Here is a 17,640-nt window from a genome sequence, read left to right as displayed (position 1 = left end):
GTGTCCAAGGAAGGGGATGTGTCCGCGCATCCTGCATGGAGCCTCTTGGCAAAGAGAGCGTGTCTGTGCACCGAGGCGGGTTTAAATACCTTCATCCCATAGGGAAAGGAGAACATGGGGGAGTTAATCTCTTCGGGGGAGTTAATCCCTTCAGGGAAGGCACTCAGCAGTCTCACTGGATAGCAGAATTCATGACAGCCAGTGGTCCCCGCTATTATGGTCCACGCAGGAGCCACCTCCACCCTGCTCTCTGGGCGATGCTGGGAGAGGTGCCCAGCTCCCAGCAGCTTCAACTCTTCTGCTCCTGGTCCGGCAAGGCGGGAGCAGCTCCAGGAGATCCAGGGGTGCGGGTGCGTCGGGAGGAGGAGAAATAAAGGGGCTCCAAATCCAATTAACACCCATCCCTCGTTGCCGAGCCGGGGTGGGGGGGTCCATCAGCTCCAGGCGGGGCGGGCCCGTGGAGACGCCGTGTCTGTGCTTGGTGGCCGGTTGTGGTCCGTGTCGTGGAAAGGGGCCCGTTCATCGCTTTGCTGTCCGCATTCCTAACGCGTCTTGTCTTGTCTTGTCCCTCTGTCTGTCCCCGTCCCCTCTCGCTCAGGTGCCGCGCTGCCCGCGCCGGGAGGGTCGGTAGGCAGCGTGAACGGATACCACACGTGCAAAGGTGAGCTCGCTGTCACCCCCGTGCCGGCACACGGGTGCCGAGGCCACCTCGCCATGTCTGCCCCCCCACCACCACCACCCCCTCCCCTGTCCGTTTCTGTCTGTGCATTTCCATCCGCGAGAATTATAAACCACAATGTGACACCGGCAGCGTCCCCGGCGCGAGTGAAATGAGCCTGCAAATAAGCTCGGGATTCCTCCCGGCTCGGGAGCCGGAGCCACGGGGCCGGGCCAGGAGGTGATGGAGGATGTAGGTCAGGCTGAAGGACGGAGAGGGGCAGCTTTGGGGAGTGACAGCCCCCCTCACACCCCATCAGGTGGTCTTAAAAGCTGATGAATGGGAGATCGTTTTAAGGCCCGCAATTAAATTTATTGGTTCTGAGGGGATTATAACGCCATCCAACCCTTCAGTTTGAAGAGCAATTTTAATTATTGCCCGTTATCTGCTGTTAGTTCACCGGTTCAACGAGATAATAGGTGCATAAAAATGGCTTTATATTGTGGTGTCAAGTTATTTAGCGCCGTACGAGCAGTGACATTGTGAAGTGGGGGGGAGGAAGGGGGGGGGCTCAGCTTCCATCAGTCTCACAAACAGGGACGCGTTCGCTGTGTCCGCAAACTGTCAGGACGCGTTCGTGGTGCGACTGGAAGGGCCCCCCCGGCACGGGGGAGAGGTGAGGACAATCTGACATTGCTCCCCAGGCAGGCGGACGGCAGCGTGGCCTCTTGCTCCTCCTGCTTGGCCAGTTGGGGCTGCCCGGGGGGCTGGTTTAGTACCTGGATAGCCCAGCTTAAGATGGGCAACGCGGGCGGCCGTCCTCATCTCAGCCTGCTTTTTTGGAAACAGATCTGACGGAGATCCAGTGCGACGTGTCGGACGTGAGCCAGCAGTACCAGGCCCTCGGCGCGGCGCTGCGGGAACGCCAGCAGCAGCTCTCGGCCATGCTGGAGAAGATGCAAGAAGTGGAAGAGGAGGCCAGCTCCATGCTGAAGTGGCTGGAGTCGAAGGAACGAACGCTCTCGGAGCTGGATGCCTCCTCCTCACCCACCAAGACGGAGACGATGAGAGCTCAGGCTGAGCACAACAAGGTAACTTCTCTTCCAGAGCAACAAAAAACAGGGATCTGGGCATCTCCTCCCGAAGGATCTTGGGGATGGGCTTTATTGCAGCAGATCTAGAAGGGTCAGCAACGAGGATCTGCCCTGGGTTTAGAGAAGGTCTTTCCCCAGGAGGGATCACAGGAGGGTTCCTGGAGCAGGAGCCTGTGCACTGTGCTCGACCTCTTTGCTTTTAGATCCGCTGCTTTCAGACGTTTGGCTCAGGAGAAAGGAGCTTATCTGTAGCCCTTGTTGCTGGGTCACTCCAGCTTCTCCTGGAAAGCAATTCCCAGCCTTTCCCTGCGCCTGCAGCCAAGTTAGCTCATGATACTGCTAATAAAATGAAGTGGTTTCACTAACGAGCAAAGAACAGAAATTGTCCAACTCCAGCTCGTAGCTGCTGCTTCGTTCCTACTCGGTGATTTCATCCTTTTGCCCTGTATCTGAAGAATTTCAAATGACTTATTTTCCAGGCATTTCTGGCTGAATTGGAACAGAATTCAGGGAAGATCCAGAAGGTAAAGGAGGAACTTTCTGGCTTGCTGGAGAAATATCCAGATTCTCCAGAAGCAGCAAACTGGAAGAAGATGCAGGAGGACCTGAGTAAGTGCCTGAAGGAATTAGTGAGGCGTCTGTCTTCAAACATCACATTAGAAGGGGTTCGGGAGTGCAGGGCGATTCCAAAGTCACAGCAGAGCAGAGTCACTTCTAATTAAAATTCAGTAAATAGCGAACTTACCTCCAAGCTGTCTGGTTCACAAGGTGTTCCTGAGACCAGCACTGTCGTGATTAATGAAATCCCTATGATGGATGTGTATTTTCAAAACTTGCCTCCTTAAATTACTTCTTTTTAAAAAAAAAAAAAAAAAGCATTAGCGACATGGGTTGATTATTTTGATTAAAAGCTTCACTGCTTGATATAAAATTCTAGTCATTAGTAAGGCTATCCTAGGTAATTAAATGTTGACTAAACAAGAGTGTGTATTTAAAAAGAAGCCCAGAGATTCTCTTCTTTGAAATAGCTGGAACGCGTTTACGGAGTTCTCCATCCAGGAGATCTGAATGCGCTGTGTGAGGACTGATACACATGAGAGTATCCTCATTTATCGAGCCAGGGATGTGGGATGGCTCACCCAAGGTCAGACCAGCTCATGGCAGTAGTGACTAGAGCGCAGAAATCCTGCTTGCGAGGCGTTTTTTTTTTGATGAGCTTCAAGACCACGTAGCCATTAGAAATGGGCAACGGCTTATTAGAATCATAGAACCATAGAATGGTTTGGGTTGGAAGGGACCTTAAAGATCATCCAGTGCCACCCCCCTGCCCTGGGCAGGGACACCTCCCACCAGACCAGGTTGCTCCAAGCCCCGTCCAACCTGGCCTTGAACCCCTCCAGGGATGGGGCAGCCCCAGCTTCTCTGGGCAACCTGGGCCAGGCTCTCACCACCCTCACAGCAAAGAATTTCTTCCTCAGATCTCATCTCAATCTCCCCTCTTTCAGTTTAAAACCCTTCCCCCTCGTCCTATCACTCCACTCCCTCATAAAATTATTAGCTGGAGAGTCACTAGAGCCACGCTAGTTTGATGGAAAAGTTGAGGAGGTTTCCCACTGGAGAAACCATGGGGAGGGTGAAAAACCTTCTGGATGGGAGCGCGGCCACCCCCAACGCAGCTGGGTGTTTCAGATTGCAGGTGGGAAAGAGCCAGCCAAGCCACGGCCGAGCGGCAGCAGAAGCTGGAGGAGTCGGCGAACCAGCTGGCCACCTTCCAGGCTGCCGAAGCCCAGCTGCGCCCTTGGCTCATGGAGAAGGAGCTGATGATGAGCGTGCTGGGACCTCTCTCCATCGACCCGAACATGCTGAACGCGCAGAAGCAGCAGGTCCAGGTGAGCCGGGGAGCTGGGTCCGCATCTCTACGGTTGGGGTTCAGGATGAGGAGCGGAGGGTGTCTCACCCAGAGCGTGAGGTGGAAGATGGCACTCGGAGTTATTTGTCCTGCGAGCCGTGCAGCAGGTGGTGGGGAGCCCTCATGGCTCCTCTCCCGTGTCCTCCAAACCCCACCGAGCACAAAACTGCTGTGAATAACCTGAAACGCAGCGCTCGAGCTCCCTTCCCCACGCGGGGTTAACTCATCACTCAGTGAATCGTTTTGGCCCCTCTTGGAGAGTGAAATTGCTTTAAGCCAGACCTGTGCTGATGCTCCGCAGGTCTCGCTGATGCTGCCCCTCCGCCTGGCAGCCTGCCCTTTCCCCGCCTCCCGCTTCCAAACCCCAACACGTCCGTAACCGGCCACATCAGAACATCGAATGCCCCAGTTCACATAATTAGATTTCCCTCTCATCTCTAACTGGTTTGCGTTACATTACACGGCAGTAGGACAAATAAAAGAGCAAAGTACTGGAGTCGCGGACCCCTCCCAGCTTTTTAAGTCGCAAGGTCACAGTAAATCATGGTCTAAGGAGCCCAATTGCCGTCCCACCCCAGGGCTTGTTCCTATGGATTCCCTGGGCTGGATCAAGCCCCTGGTGGTCTGGTTTGTTTTGACTGTGTGTATTCGGAGCTGTCAGTTTTATGCAAACATTTTTACGTTATTTCTGTTGCAGTTTATGCTGAAGGAATTTGAAGCGCGCAGACAACAGCACGAGCAGCTCAACCAGGCAGCACAGAGCATCTTGACTGGCCCTGGAGATGTTTCTCCATCCACCAACCAGGTACGGGAAGAGCTCCAAGGGGTTAATGAGAAATGGTTCGAGCTAACGGAACGCCTCAACTCCCGCTCCAGCCAAATTGACCAAGCCATAGTGAAGAGCACCCAGTACCAGGAGCTCCTCCAGGGCCTCTCCGAGAAGGTGAAGGCGGTTGGGCAGCGCCTCAGCAGCCAGTCTGCCGTCAGCACCCAGCCCGATGCCGTGAAACAGCAGCTGGAGGAAACCAGTGAGATCCGCTCGGACCTGGGGCAGCTGGAAGAGGAGATCGCAGAGGCTCAGACCCTCTGTGATGACCTCTCTGTCCTGATTGGGGAGCAGTATCTCAAGGATGAGTTAAGGAAACGGCTGGAGACGGTGGCGCTTCCTCTCAAAGGGCTGGAAGACTTGGCAGGTGAGATGGAGAAGTTGCTCAAGAGATGTTGGGATGTCAAACTCCACCCCTGCTTCTTGCCAAAGGGCTCTCCTATTGCTGGGATTCTAGGAATAATAGGGGAAGCACCGTTTATCATTTTTTAGGGTGCTTCATGGGTGTTTTATGTGGCCCTAAGCACAGGAGGGTTCACGCTCCAGCCGTACCTGAGGCTGGAGAGCGAGCAGAGATGTTCAGTCCCACCGATGTGGGACTCCAACAAGCCTCCTTGGCCTGCAGCACTGTGGCATGTGCCGCGCTAGGGGAAAAAAATTCATTCCTAGATTCAGAACAAGGCATGGAGAAGACCCAACGGCCACCCTCTAATCTTGGGATGCCTCTACTGGTTTCTAAGAGCTTGCGTTTAGAGACTGGTCAGGAGAACTGAGACTGCTGCCTTCTCGTTACCTATTACTACTTAAGAAATTTATGAATCAGCGAGCAAAAAGGCTAGTGATGCAATGGAAAGCTCCTTCCTGTTAATCAAAACACAGTTGGTGCATCTGAGATGATTTTAAATAATTGCACTTTGCTTATTTGATTTCAGCTTAATTGTGGCGTTCTAATCTCGTTTCCATTTCAGCCGACCGGATGAACCGACTGCAGACTGCGCTTGCGAGTTCCCAGCAGTTCCAGCATATGTTCGATGAACTCAGGACCTGGCTAGATGACAAACTGTGCCAGCAAGCTCAGAGCCAACCTATTTCTGCTAAACTGGAGAGGCTGCAGAGCCAAATTCAGGAGCAAGAAGAGTTCCAGAAGAGCCTCAACCAACACAGTGGCTCCTACGAGATGATTGTAGCCGAGGGAGAAGCTTTGCTGCTTTCTGTCCAGCCTGGGGAGGAGAAGACCACTCTGCAAAACCAGTTGGTCGGCCTCAAAACGCACTGGGAAGAGCTCAGCAAACAGGCTGCTGACAGACACTCTAAGCTCAAGGACTGTTTGCAGAAAGCTCAGAAGTATCAACGGCACACGGAGGACCTCCTGCCTTGGGTGGAGGACTGCAAGGCAAAGATGTCAGAGCTGGAAGTGACCCTGGACCCGGTGCAGCTGGAGGCGACTCTTCTGAGATCAAAGGCTATGCTGAGCGACGTGGAGAAGCGCCGCTCCTTGCTGGAGATGCTGAACAGCGCTGCCGACATCCTGATCGATGCTTCTCAAACCGATGAGGATGACATTCGGGATGAGAAGGCCGGGATCAATCAGAAGATGGATGCCATCACAGAAGAGCTGCAAGCCAAGACGGGCTCCATCGAGGAAATGTCGCAGAGGCTCAAGGAGTTTCAAGAGAGCTTCAGGAACATTGAGAAGAAGCTGGAAGGGGCGAAGCACCAGCTGGAGATCTATGATGCGCTGGGGCCTCAAGCCTGCAGCAACAAGAATTTGGAGAAGCTCAGGGCGCAGCAGGAGGTGCTGCAGGCCCTGGAGCCACAAGTGGATTATCTGAAAAACTTCACTCAAGGTCTAGTAGAAGATGCCCCAGACGGGTCCGACTGTTCCCAGCTCTTAAGCCAAGCTGAGGTGGCTCAGCAGGAGTTCAAAGCTGTGAAGCAGAAAGTAAACGACTGCTGTACGCTCATGGAAAACAAGCTTGAAGGCATTGGCCAATTCAATAATCGGGTGAGGGAGATGTTCTCGCAACTGGCGGATCTCGATGATGAGCTAGACAGCATGGGCCCCATCGGGAGAGACTCCGACAGCCTGCAGTCCCAGGCAGAAGACGTTCGCACGTTCCTGGGCAAACTCCACAGGCTGAAGACTGACATTGAAGCTTCTGAAAGTGAATGCAAGAAGATGCTGGAGGACGAAGGGAGCCCTGATTTATTAGGACTGAAACGTGAGTTGGAGACACTGAATAAGCAGTGCAGCAAACTGACGGAGAGAGGCAAGAACCGTCAGGAGCAGGTGGAGACGACACTGTCTCGTGTCGAGGACTTTTACAGCAGGCTGAAGGAGCTGACCCACATGACAACGGCGGCGGAGGAGAACGAGGCGCTGCAGTGGGTGGTGGGAACTGAGGTGGAAATCATCAACCAGCAGTTGGCAGACTTCAAGGTAAGTCTTTGCCCTATCACCTTTCTGAAGTGGTGTTTGGTGTTTGAAGGTCTGTCTAGTGTTGTGGTCTTTGGTGTAGGACCTCCAGCCTTCAAGCTATCACGGCTTCGTTGTTCATCGCTGTAACGTCAGCATTTTTGGTGTCGTAAAATATCCTTTCTCTGGAGAATCTAAGTTCAGCTGCTGGAGTTGATAGTCTGTGGTGAAAAGATGCAGAAAGATTTTGTGATTTGGAGGAAAAAAGCTTCTCCCTGTCCTCCTTGCGATGTGTGATGTTGGTGTGCCAGTACCTCCTGTTGGCATTTAGGTTTTGGGGGAGGGAGGGATGTTTTTGAGTCCATCTGAACTGTACGTTGGCTTCATCTGAGAGCCTAGTCCACATCAGATCATCCTGTAGGTCTTTCTACCTGGTCTACCATTCCTGCTTGTTGTTCACTTCATCTGGGACATACATAAATCCATTTTTGAGGTCCTTGGGTACAAATAAAGCCACAGATAAACTGTGGGACAAGAGACACAGAGGGAATAGAACCAAGGCGAAGTTTTGCTTTGGGCTCTTCCTGTTTCCAGCAAAGAGGTGCTGGAGACCATCAGGGCTTGCATGAAATGCTGAGAGAGGGAAGAGTTGGAGTGTGTTTGGTATTTTTTTTATACAGTATTCCGGTGTTGGGTCATGCTGTTACACTACATTAATTATATTAATACTGCTTAGAAATTCTCTTGCTGTGAAACTTCTATTACCGATGTGCTCAGTAGCTGATGATTGGGCTGATTTACATCTGGCTGCTCGTTTCCTGGTGTTAATGGGGGCTGAGAGGGGGAGGCGTTTTTACAGCCATTTACTTTTCATCTCATGGCTAATTGATCCCGTTCCACTGCTTAATAGCTCTGTGAAACCTTCACCGGGACAAGGTATTTCTGGTTTTGGGGGTTGCCTATCCAAAAAAAAAGAGTTTGGAAGTGTTACAGGGTAAAATCAAACTCATCTGATGGTGTTGCTGTTGGGCGGTCTTTGGCGTTGAGCTTATATTGATGGGAAGGATTTAACTCCATCGTTAAACACCGCACAGTCGCTTGGAGCAAATATATCCAAAAAGGAGTTTCTAGTCTTTAAAACCAGCGAAACTTTCCTGCAGAGCAAGGGATTATTCCTGGCTGAGCAGCTCTCATTAGCGACGATGATGAAACCCAGCGTTGGTGGAGATTGCTTGGTTGGCCGGGCTGGCGAGCAGGGCTGGCAAGCGCAGCTTAACCCATGGTAGCCCTTCCAAATGGTCTATGTCTCAGTGACCTTGAGGATGACTCTTAAGGACAACGGTGACCTGGGCTGCACGAGCCAAGGGTGCTTTGCGGGGGGGGGAACGTGTCCTTACCCAGGAGTCATCCGTTGGCCATCGAGGCCACAGGGGGCAGTTGGGGTCTTCGTTGACGGAAAGCTTAGCGGGAAAAATGAAAGTAGGAGCAGTGATGGTCGGGTTTTGCTGAGGATAAAATGGGGGAGAAGCGAGAAGGGGAGGATGGAGCAATCGTGGTTACGCAGCGGCATTCCTCCCCGGCACGGTTCATCCAGAGAGCAAGCATTTTTGCACGAATTGTAAATGTTGCAGAGCAGATCTTTGCAAAGCCTCCTCTTACGGTCGTCTCCAAGGGGAAATGCAATCCCAGATACCGATCTGCACGTGGAAGGGCATCGCAGCGTTCGAGCAGGGACCGTCTGTGCTCCAGACGTGCGGGAGGGAGAGCGGTGGAGAAGTCTGGAGGAGGCGGGGAGCATGGGGGGGGGCCTTTTTTTTTGGGGGAGGGGGGGTTGCACCAAGCTTTTATTTCTCAGCCCCTAAGACAATATCACAACTGTCTCCCATCTTGGATGGCAAACAAGAGGCAGCTCCTCAGCCGGGCAGCAGTCCCCGGGGGTGGCGTGGGGACGATGACAGGGGGGTGGCCGAGGGTCTCCAGGAGCGGTCGCGGTCCTTCTGTCCAGAAGGCTCGAATGCGGGCAGATATTATGCCTTAAGGCATTAATTTTAATCAACAGCCGTGGAAATGAGATGCAAATTAGGCATGGCCCCAGGGCTCCAGGCGCGTTGCCAACGCAGCCCTGACAAAGGTGGGCACTTCTGGACTCATTGTGTCCAGATTTTAATAAAGAAGATATATTGAGGGCTCCGATGGAGGCTGTGAGCAGACGACTTTTGAAGCCGCTCCTACTTGAAGCTTCCCATGTATTTTCATTTCCCCCTCCCCTCAAACTTGCCCCAAAACGCCCCAACCTACAACAAATCCCAAACTTTTGGAGAACTGCCACCCCTGCCTTTCCTCTCTCCCCCCGTAGCCCCTTTCCCAGGTCACGGAGGGACTAGTCCTGGCTACAGGAGGGACGAGCCTTCTCCTGCCATACATGCAGCTCCTGGCCGGGTTTCTCGGAGGCGGGAGGCTGGGAAGCAGCTGTCGGATCTTCCTCAGGGGAGAGAAGCTTTGTTTGCAGGAGGTGTTTTGGTTCAGCGAGCGGGTGCCAGGGTGGGGATGGCTGCACCGAGGGGCTGAGCCCCCACCGGCTCCCATGACCGTCGGGACAGACCTGGCCGTCGGGAGATGGGGAAAACTTTGGTAGGGCCTGATTCAGAGCACCACGTTGTTGGAGGATCACAAGGAACCCATCTGGAAGAGACTTTAAGGGGTCGTCTAGTTTAGCCCTTAGTTTTATGGTGAAATCAAGTGCAGCTGAAAGGCATTTCTGTGGTTTGGAGTCTGTGCTTATATGGACATCCTGATGGATGGCTTCAGATACAGCTATGCTACAGAAGAATAACATGTTTTTAGCTTATGTTAAGCTGTGTCAGAGCAAAGGAACCTCATCTTTCACTCCTGCTCCTCAGCATGAGTTTAACCCAAGGGGCTGCCTTTCCCTGGCTGCCTCTCTGAGGAGCCCTTTTTTTGTGGAAAAGGGTACTAAAAGTTGGAAGAATCTTTCTGTGCTGTGTCTCCACGAGCATCACACGCCGAATCGGGCTCTTCGGCACGAGGGGCAAGCGACAGCCACCGGCGAGAGCTCCTCGTAGGAGCTTTCAGGCTGGGGCATTTCTTCCCCCTCCGCGCTCTCTGCTGTCAGCTCAGGTTTCTCAAAGCTTATGCTAATATTAAATTTTAATGACTGGAATCAAATGAGCAACAGTTGAGATGTTACTAAACATAACAGCGATGTTGGTTCAGTTTAGCAAATGGCAGAATTCCCCGGGGAAGCGATTCCTCAGGTAAGGATGAGAGATGAAAGGGTCATGCAAAGGCGTAGGGCTTTCCACCATCGCGTTGCTCTCCAGCATCGGCAACCCCCGAGTCGGAAGACCCCGAGTTACAACCATTCCCAAAGATTGGAAAAATAATGCCGCACTTTGAATAAAGCTTGTGCCGTTCGGTGCAAGGGGCTGATCTTTGCATCCCCAAGAAGCAGAGGTGAGGCTTGCTGGTTTGGAGCGGTGGTGCCAGAAAGCCCCAGGCGTGGGCTCATCCCATCTGGTCAAAGAGCATCCATCAACTGGAGCTGTGGAGAGCTGATGGAATCAAAATTTTTGGTGGTTTTGGGGGAAGGCATCTATGCCGGGGTAGCTCAGCCTCCTGGCTAAGCGAGCTCAAGCCTGAGTTTTGCTTATTTCATCTTTTATACAAGTGGATTTTGAACTTGGGTTTCAAAGCCCGGCTTGTACATAACGTTGGCAATTCAGAGCTGAGACCCTCTTTGATTCTCCGTGTTGTTTTTGGACAAAGTCTTAACATTGCCACGTTTCTCCAGCAAAGTGGAGCGGAACGCTCTGGGTCAGAGGCACTAGGAGAGGTTTTCAGGCTTGCTGCAACAGGGAGCGATGCTCGGGAGTGGAAGGATGCCGTTGCCTCCCCCGTTGTATCATGCCAGAGTGGTTTTGCTTTGCCGGGGACACTTTCCTCCCCACGACGAAGATATGAGCAGGAATGGGTTGGCCAGAAGGGATTTCTACAAGAGTCTGGAGAACTTGACCCAAAATGAAACCCAAGGAAAAGCATCAAACTTGACGTAACCAAATACGCCATCGTATTGGAGTCCTGTGTCCAGTTCTGGGCTCCCCGGTTCAAGAAGGACAGGGAACTGCTGGAGAGGGTACAGCAAAGAGCTACAAAGATGATGAGGGGACTAGAACATCTCTCTGATAAGGGAAGGCTGAGGGACTTGGGTCTTTTTAGTCTGGAGAAGGGAAGACTGAGGGGGGATCTGATCAACACCTATAAATACTTAAAGGGTGGGTGTCAGGAGGATGGGGCCAGTCTTTTTTCAGTGGTGCCCAGGGACAGGACAAGAGGGAACAGGCACAAACTTGAACATAAGAAGTTCCATCTAAACATGAGGAGGAACTTCTTCTCTTTGAGGGTGGCAGAGCCCTGGAAGAGGCTGCCCAGAGAGGGTGGTGGAGTCTCCATCTCTGGAGACATTCAAAACCCACCTGGACACGTTCCTGCTCTGGGTGGACCTGCTTTGGCAGGGGGTTGGAAGAGATGATCTCCAGAGGTCCCTTCCAACCCCTGCCAGTCTGGGATTCTGTATTCATAGAATCATAGAATCATAGAATCATCCAGGTTGGAAGAGACCCTTGGGATCATCGAGTCCAACCATCTACCCTACTCTACAAAGTTCTTCCCTACACCATGTCCCCCAACACCACATCTAAACGACTGTTAAACTCATCCAAGGATGGTGACTCAACCACCTCCCTGGGCAGCCCGTTCCAGTGTCTGGTCACTCTCACTGTGAAGAATTTCTTCCTAATGTCCAGTCTAAACCTACGCTGTTGCAACTTGAAGCCGTTCCCTCTTGTTCTATCGCTATTTGCTTGGGAGAAGAATTCGGATCAGACAGAGTTGGCTGAAGGGGAAGACGCGTGGTGATGCCTCTGTGGGCGGCTGGACCTCCATCACCTCTGCCGGCCCCCTCCCTGATGCCGCGCCGGCGGCCCCCGCCGTCACCGCAGCTGCGCTTCACCCCGCGTCTGCTGGCGGCGTTGGGGCACGGCGCAGGAATGCCGGCGAGCCGGAACCTGCCGCAGCTGGCACGGGCCACCCCGCTCATCCAAGGATCTCGCCTCCCAGTATTAATTAAAACCCCACCCTTGCCCCAGCCGGAGAGAAGGGGGGGGGAGAGCAGAAGAGGGAGTGGGGGGTACCGCATCCGACCTCACAGGCGATGGCTTCACCAGGGCGGGTTGTGGGGAGCGGAGGGAGGAGATGGGATGTGGGGGCTCCGGCCTCTCCCCCCGATGCAGAATTTTTGGGGGAGGTTATTTGAAACCCGGAGTTGCTCAACACAGTGAGCTCGGGCACCGCCGGTAAAGGATTTATGCTGGAGGATGGAGAGGGGGAGGGAAAATCCCTAGACAGCAATAACTGAAGCCGCACTCCCGTTTTATTTTAGAGCAGGTCAGGTCGTCCGGGGGCCCGTGGAGCCCTCGTGCCTCCAGCACCCTCTTTGTCTGCTTTAAATAATAAAAAATAATAAAAAAAAAAAAATCGGGAAAGAAATCCCAGGAGGGGTGATGCAGTGAGTGAGTAAAGCCCTAAACAGCATTACTCATCTCGCCATTCAGATGCCGCTCTGTCTAATCCTGCTCCGGGTCCTCCCCGCTTCACCCTCGGTAAAAGCAGCAATTAACGGGCGCTCGTTGCTCCCGTGCCCCCCCCCCTTTCCCACCCCCGCCGCTGCCCCCCCCCCTTCGCGGTGGCTTTCTTCGGCGCTCTATTTATGACTCTCTTAATTCCCCCAACCTTTCAGGGGGGGAGCTGACTCAACGGCGCTATCAGAAATGCTGCTGTTGCTAATTAACCGTTTGCCTCGTGTCCCCGGGTTTCTTCCAGGTGTCACGGCTTTTCGGGCAAAGGGGGGGGGGTACCAGTGGCACATGGCCGTGGGGGTACATCGCATCCCCCACGTGAGCTGCTGTCGTTGGGTGGTGGCAGAGGGGGATGCGGGACGGGGACTCGGCCGCCCAGCGCCGTGCGGGGTTTCACAGTGGTTATTTTGCAGGAGGACTGAAATGAGTGGGTTTTTCCCCAAAAGCTTATCCCATTATCTCCTCGCCGGGTTGGGGACGAGCGCCGCCCCCCATCGCACGAGTGGCGTTTTGTGCCCTTCCTTTGCAAGATGCGCTTATCCTAAGGGTTTTTTCCAACCAAAATGACTCTATGATTCTATCTCCGGGACCTCCTGCTGCTGTGGAGCTGCCCTCGAGGACGGGTGGAGGAAAACCAGCATCCCGTCTCGGGATGGTGGGGCTGGACTGGAGAGTGGGACCGAATCCACGTGCTGATGAGGGGGAGGTATTTACACTTAAGCATTTACGCTCAAAGCCTTCTCGAGACAGGGCATTAACCACCCCTCGCAGGCACGTGTGCTCGCAGGTGATGCCCAAACGCCCGTCCCGGCTCTCCGGGGAGGATTTTTTGGCAACTCCACACCCATTCCTAAAGCCAAAGACCCCAGAGCTGGGGGTGCATCCCCTCGGGGGCTTTAGGGGCGGGTGAGAGAGGGGAGGTGGGTTTCTGGGATGGGATGGGGCAGGGAAGGGCCGCTCTGCCACTTGCTGTGCCCCAGCCTGGCCGAGGGTATTTTTAACCCTTCTGTGCCCCCGGAGGAATGCGTGCGGCTCCCGACAGTCGTCCAGTTGGGAGCAGCTGGGTGGGACTGGGCTGGGAGCGGGGACAGGCTGCACCACGGTGTCTTCTCGTTGAACGCTTTCCAGACCTACTTAAAGTATCTCTGGCCAGTATTTTCAGCATCAGCAACACACGCAAAAATGCCTCCTCTCTGACAGCTGTTAAGCTGCCTTAAAGGCACCATCTCCCCTCGTTGGAGAAGAGGATGATAAATGGGGGGTGATAAGCAACCGGGCTGTGCCGGGTGACGGGGCTGTCACCAAATGTGGCCGGGGAGGGTGGCCCGAGCAGAGCTGCAGAGCCTCGGCGGTGTTTGCTGCTCTTCCAACCCGGTTGTCTGGGGGTGTCGTAAATAAACGTGGTCTCGCAAGAGGCACTTGAGCATGCGTGGCCTCTGTAGCTTCCTCGTTCCTCGGAAATAAATAAAGAAGAGAAAAGCAAAGGCACCCCCGGAGCTCCGAAGGGAGCCTCGCCGGTGTCTGCTTCTTCATCACCGAGCCACCGGTGGGTTTTGACCTTGACGTGTCAGCGGGGAGGCAGAGAGCTACAGGCACTTCCCCGATCCCCGGCGAGCCCAGAACAAGAGCAAATTGAGCTGAGAGTGACCAAAATCATAGCAAGGCTTTTTTTTCTTTTTTTTTTTTTTTCTTTCCTTTTCTTGACCGTAAAACAATTAGGCTGTGATCAAATGGAGCTGGCTTGGGTCACTGCTCCGAAGCCACCCACTTGCAGATGCTTTGGTGACCCTGCCAGGGGGGAGATGGCTGTAGGAATGTCCTCTCGCAGGAGCGCTCGTTGGCTGGTGGTGGTGACACTTCGCAGCGTTTCCAGGAGATACTAAAAATACCGGCTTTGCATAAGACCGGGAGAGCTGAGGATCCGAGGGAGGAGGAGATGGGAAGCTTTTTGTCTGCAAGGGCTGAGCAGAGGAGGGAGAGGAGCAGGGTCCCGGCAGGATGCAGCCATGGAGGGGGATCCATAGGGAAGCACGTGGTGGAGCCATCGGGGGACTTTCCCGTGGATGCGAGTCACCGTGCGCTACTGGGAAGGGGGTGACTGTGGCCACCGGGGCTGGGGCTTCTCCAGGGAAGGGCTCGGGCTGGGATTAGTCACCACAGCCTCTCAAGAACAATTGCCAGTTCTTCTGCCGAAGGAGTGGTTTAAAATGTCTCCCATCCAGAGGATTCTCTGGCTGATAACGCACTTACCTCACTTCCTAAAGAACCTCCAGAGCAGTTTATTAATCACCCCATCCCTTGGCTCTCCCTGATGTCCCCGGTTACTCTGACATTGGCAGTTTCCCACTTCCCCGGGGTGGCAGCATCCTGCCTGTGGGTGCTGGGACACTGGGAGCATGGAGCGGGATGACCGGAGAGCCCAGGGTGCTCCATCCACCCTCGTGCATCACCACAGCAAAGCCACGGAGCGGGGTTTGCAGGAAAAATGGGCAGCTGAGGACAAAAATGGGCATTTCAGCAGGTTCCAGCCGCAATGACCCACCACCCCAGTATGTTCTACCCTTCACTCCCAGTCCCAGCGTGGGTTATTCCCAGTCCCGGGCTGTTTTGGGGTGCTCTGTGTGCACAGACGGGGTCCCAGCTCTGCAGTGATTGAGCATTGAATGCCATGGTGTGGGGCTGTGCCTCAGCGCTGCCGTAACACGTGGGCTCCAGGCTTTATTCAGGAGAATTATTTATACCAACGTCTATATTAGCTGCCTTGCAGGGAAAGTGCAGCTCCTGCACCCTTGGAAAAATAAAACAAATTTAAAAAGGCAGCGCTCCCTGCATCTCTGCCTCCAAACTGCAGAACGTTTCTCCGTGAGCTTGGTTTTTAACCTCTTCCTAAAACTTTTCCAGTGGGGGCGCCAACCGAGGTTTCCTCCCACAGCCCTGCAGAGAAAAAAGTCCCGAATTATCGGGCTACAGGTTGCAAATGGCTGATGGAAAGGCTCCCTGCGTCACGACCAGCCTCTGAAGAAAGGGATTGCGTGGCGGCAGAGGCCTGACGTGAAATGGGTTTGAAGTCAGCTGTTAAGACGTGGGGATAAGGACCCCCCAGCCCGGGAAGGTGGGATGGGATTAGCCCTGGTGCCGTTGCCTGGATCAGGCTGGGAGCTCGGGGCTTGCCCACGTGGCGCCGAAACGGCCATCGCAAAGGTTTGGCAAAAGGAGCCAGTTTAGGAGAGCAACAGCTCTGAAAGGGAGATAAAGAAATCCTTCAGACCTCCCGACAAAGGCAGCGAAGGCTTTAAAAAACATGAATCCTCCAGCGAAACCTAAAAAGCGGTTTCTAAGGCAGATTTTGGGTGTGCGTGATTTGGCTTTGTGCTTGTATCGCAGTGTCTGGGGGAGGCTGAAACCCACCCCGGGTCCCTCCATCGGGCTGGAGGCACTCGGGGTTTATCCCCACTGCCTTCCTTGGATGTGGCACCGTCTCCCAACCCAGCGGTTCCTCCTGCCGCCACCGGCTGGGTGACCCTCCCCGAGTCAGATACGGGGGGACACGGTGACCCTCAGGGAGTCAGACATGGGGGACAAGATCAGCAAGACGTGTAGGGACAAAGCTTGTGGTGGAAAGGCAGGAGTTCTCCTGGGCTGGGAGAGCGGGCGCTGCTCTGCCCAGGGCAGGAGGGCACCAAGGTGAAGATTAAAGGAGCTTTGAGGATGAAGGCGGCCCTTGGTCGTACCCTGGGCTCATTAGCGACGTGTCCATCAGAGATCTTGAGCTGTCTCTGGGCTCTTTTGCTCGTCACATAACACAGGTCCCTCGTTTCCAGCTGCTGAGATGCATTAAAAGAAAGCTAAAAATACATTGGTTTCCAAATACCGCTTTCCCGTGTAAACAGTGGCGGCAGCGGCGGGCAGGATGTAACGCAGTCGTAAACAGGGTGACATCACCCCGTGACGGGGCAGGCACGCGTCCCCGGGCGCTGGGGACGGTGGCCATATGAGGAAAGCTTGAAACCTACGGATCCGGGAGACAAATGGGGATGCTCCTCCTTGGAGCAAGCCTGGAAAAACCTCCGGGTGGGTTTTAGCTGAGGGTCTTTACCTGCAGGACGTGGCCGTGGGGTGGCTGTGGGGCACTGAGTGGGGCTGGGCAGGGTGACAGCCTTCAGTAGAGCTGTTTGGTCCTTGCCACGTGGTGGGCTGGTTGCCGGAGCATCCCAGCGCCCAAGCCACGGACCCCGACTCGGGTTTGGCCAAATGTGCTGGCAACAGGGCAGGTTCGGTGACTGAACAGAAGCCAGATGAGGGGTCCTGGTGGTCCATTTTGCCCATCGCGGCCACACCGCAGGTCCGGCGAGCTGCCAAGTGAGCAGACGTGCTCTCCTGAGCTTGATGCTGAGGCTCTGAAGCTCTCTCAGCCCTTTATTTCAGTCTCGGCGCTTGCTCCTGGCAGGGCTCCGTGTGCCAGAGCCACTCAGAGACATCTAAAAGGATAAAAATTCAGCCAGGACCTTCACGTCCTGCCCTGTCCTTCCCTCGCACCAACGCAAAGCTTGAGCAAAGCCCTGAAGTTGCAATTCCCGGCAACTTCCCACCCTTCGGCTTCTGTCCCCATCACTGGGGTGGCACTTGGTGGCTTAAAGCCATGACTCGGGGAACCTGCAAAAGCTCTGGCCTGGGATCTTCAGGCCAGGCACAGCAGGTTTTTAATTGGCTTTAGTACTTTAGGAATATTTCCCTAATGGTTTTAGAGACAGGGGGGGATGTGTTGGAGGAAGATTTGGCTTGCTTCTGGCACGTGACGCGGTGAGGAAATGGGAAAAGAATTTCTGGCTGTGAAACGGCAGCTCCACGTCGAGATCGTTCCTTCTTCTTCTTCGCAGTGGAACAAAAAGCCTCCGCGCCCCAGCCCGGATGCCTGGGATTCCTCGCGGAGGGGCCCCCGGAGCGGTAACGGTCCTGCTCCTGCTCCGCCAGCTCCCGGCCAAGGTGGTAGCGGGGGAGCCGGGGGTGGCTTTGCCGGAGCGTTGGCACGGCACGGCCGTCCTTCTCCTGTTATTTCAGCTGCGCTGAATTAATAATTCGACCC

General features: G+C 54.3%; 1 protein-coding gene across 1 annotated transcript in view; it reads left to right on the top strand.

The window, feature by feature from the left end:
* MACF1 (microtubule actin crosslinking factor 1) overlaps positions 1–17,640 on the top strand; it is a 121,896-nt gene that overhangs the window by 59,132 nt on the left and 45,124 nt on the right. Inside the window, exons 53-58 of the mRNA XM_074162236.1 lie at positions 599–661; positions 1,508–1,749; positions 2,232–2,361; positions 3,442–3,641; positions 4,359–4,854; positions 5,456–6,927. Coding sequence (XP_074018337.1) covers positions 599–661; positions 1,508–1,749; positions 2,232–2,361; positions 3,442–3,641; positions 4,359–4,854; positions 5,456–6,927 — 2,603 coding nt within the window. The remainder of the gene's footprint in view (positions 1–598; positions 662–1,507; positions 1,750–2,231; positions 2,362–3,441; positions 3,642–4,358; positions 4,855–5,455; positions 6,928–17,640) is intronic.

Source organism: Numenius arquata, chromosome 21, assembly GCF_964106895.1.
Source record: "Numenius arquata chromosome 21, bNumArq3.hap1.1, whole genome shotgun sequence".
NCBI classification, from domain to species: Eukaryota; Metazoa; Chordata; class Aves; order Charadriiformes; family Scolopacidae; genus Numenius; species Numenius arquata.
Note: the sequence above shows the minus strand (reverse complement) of the source record. Positions and strands in the feature narration are given on the sequence as shown.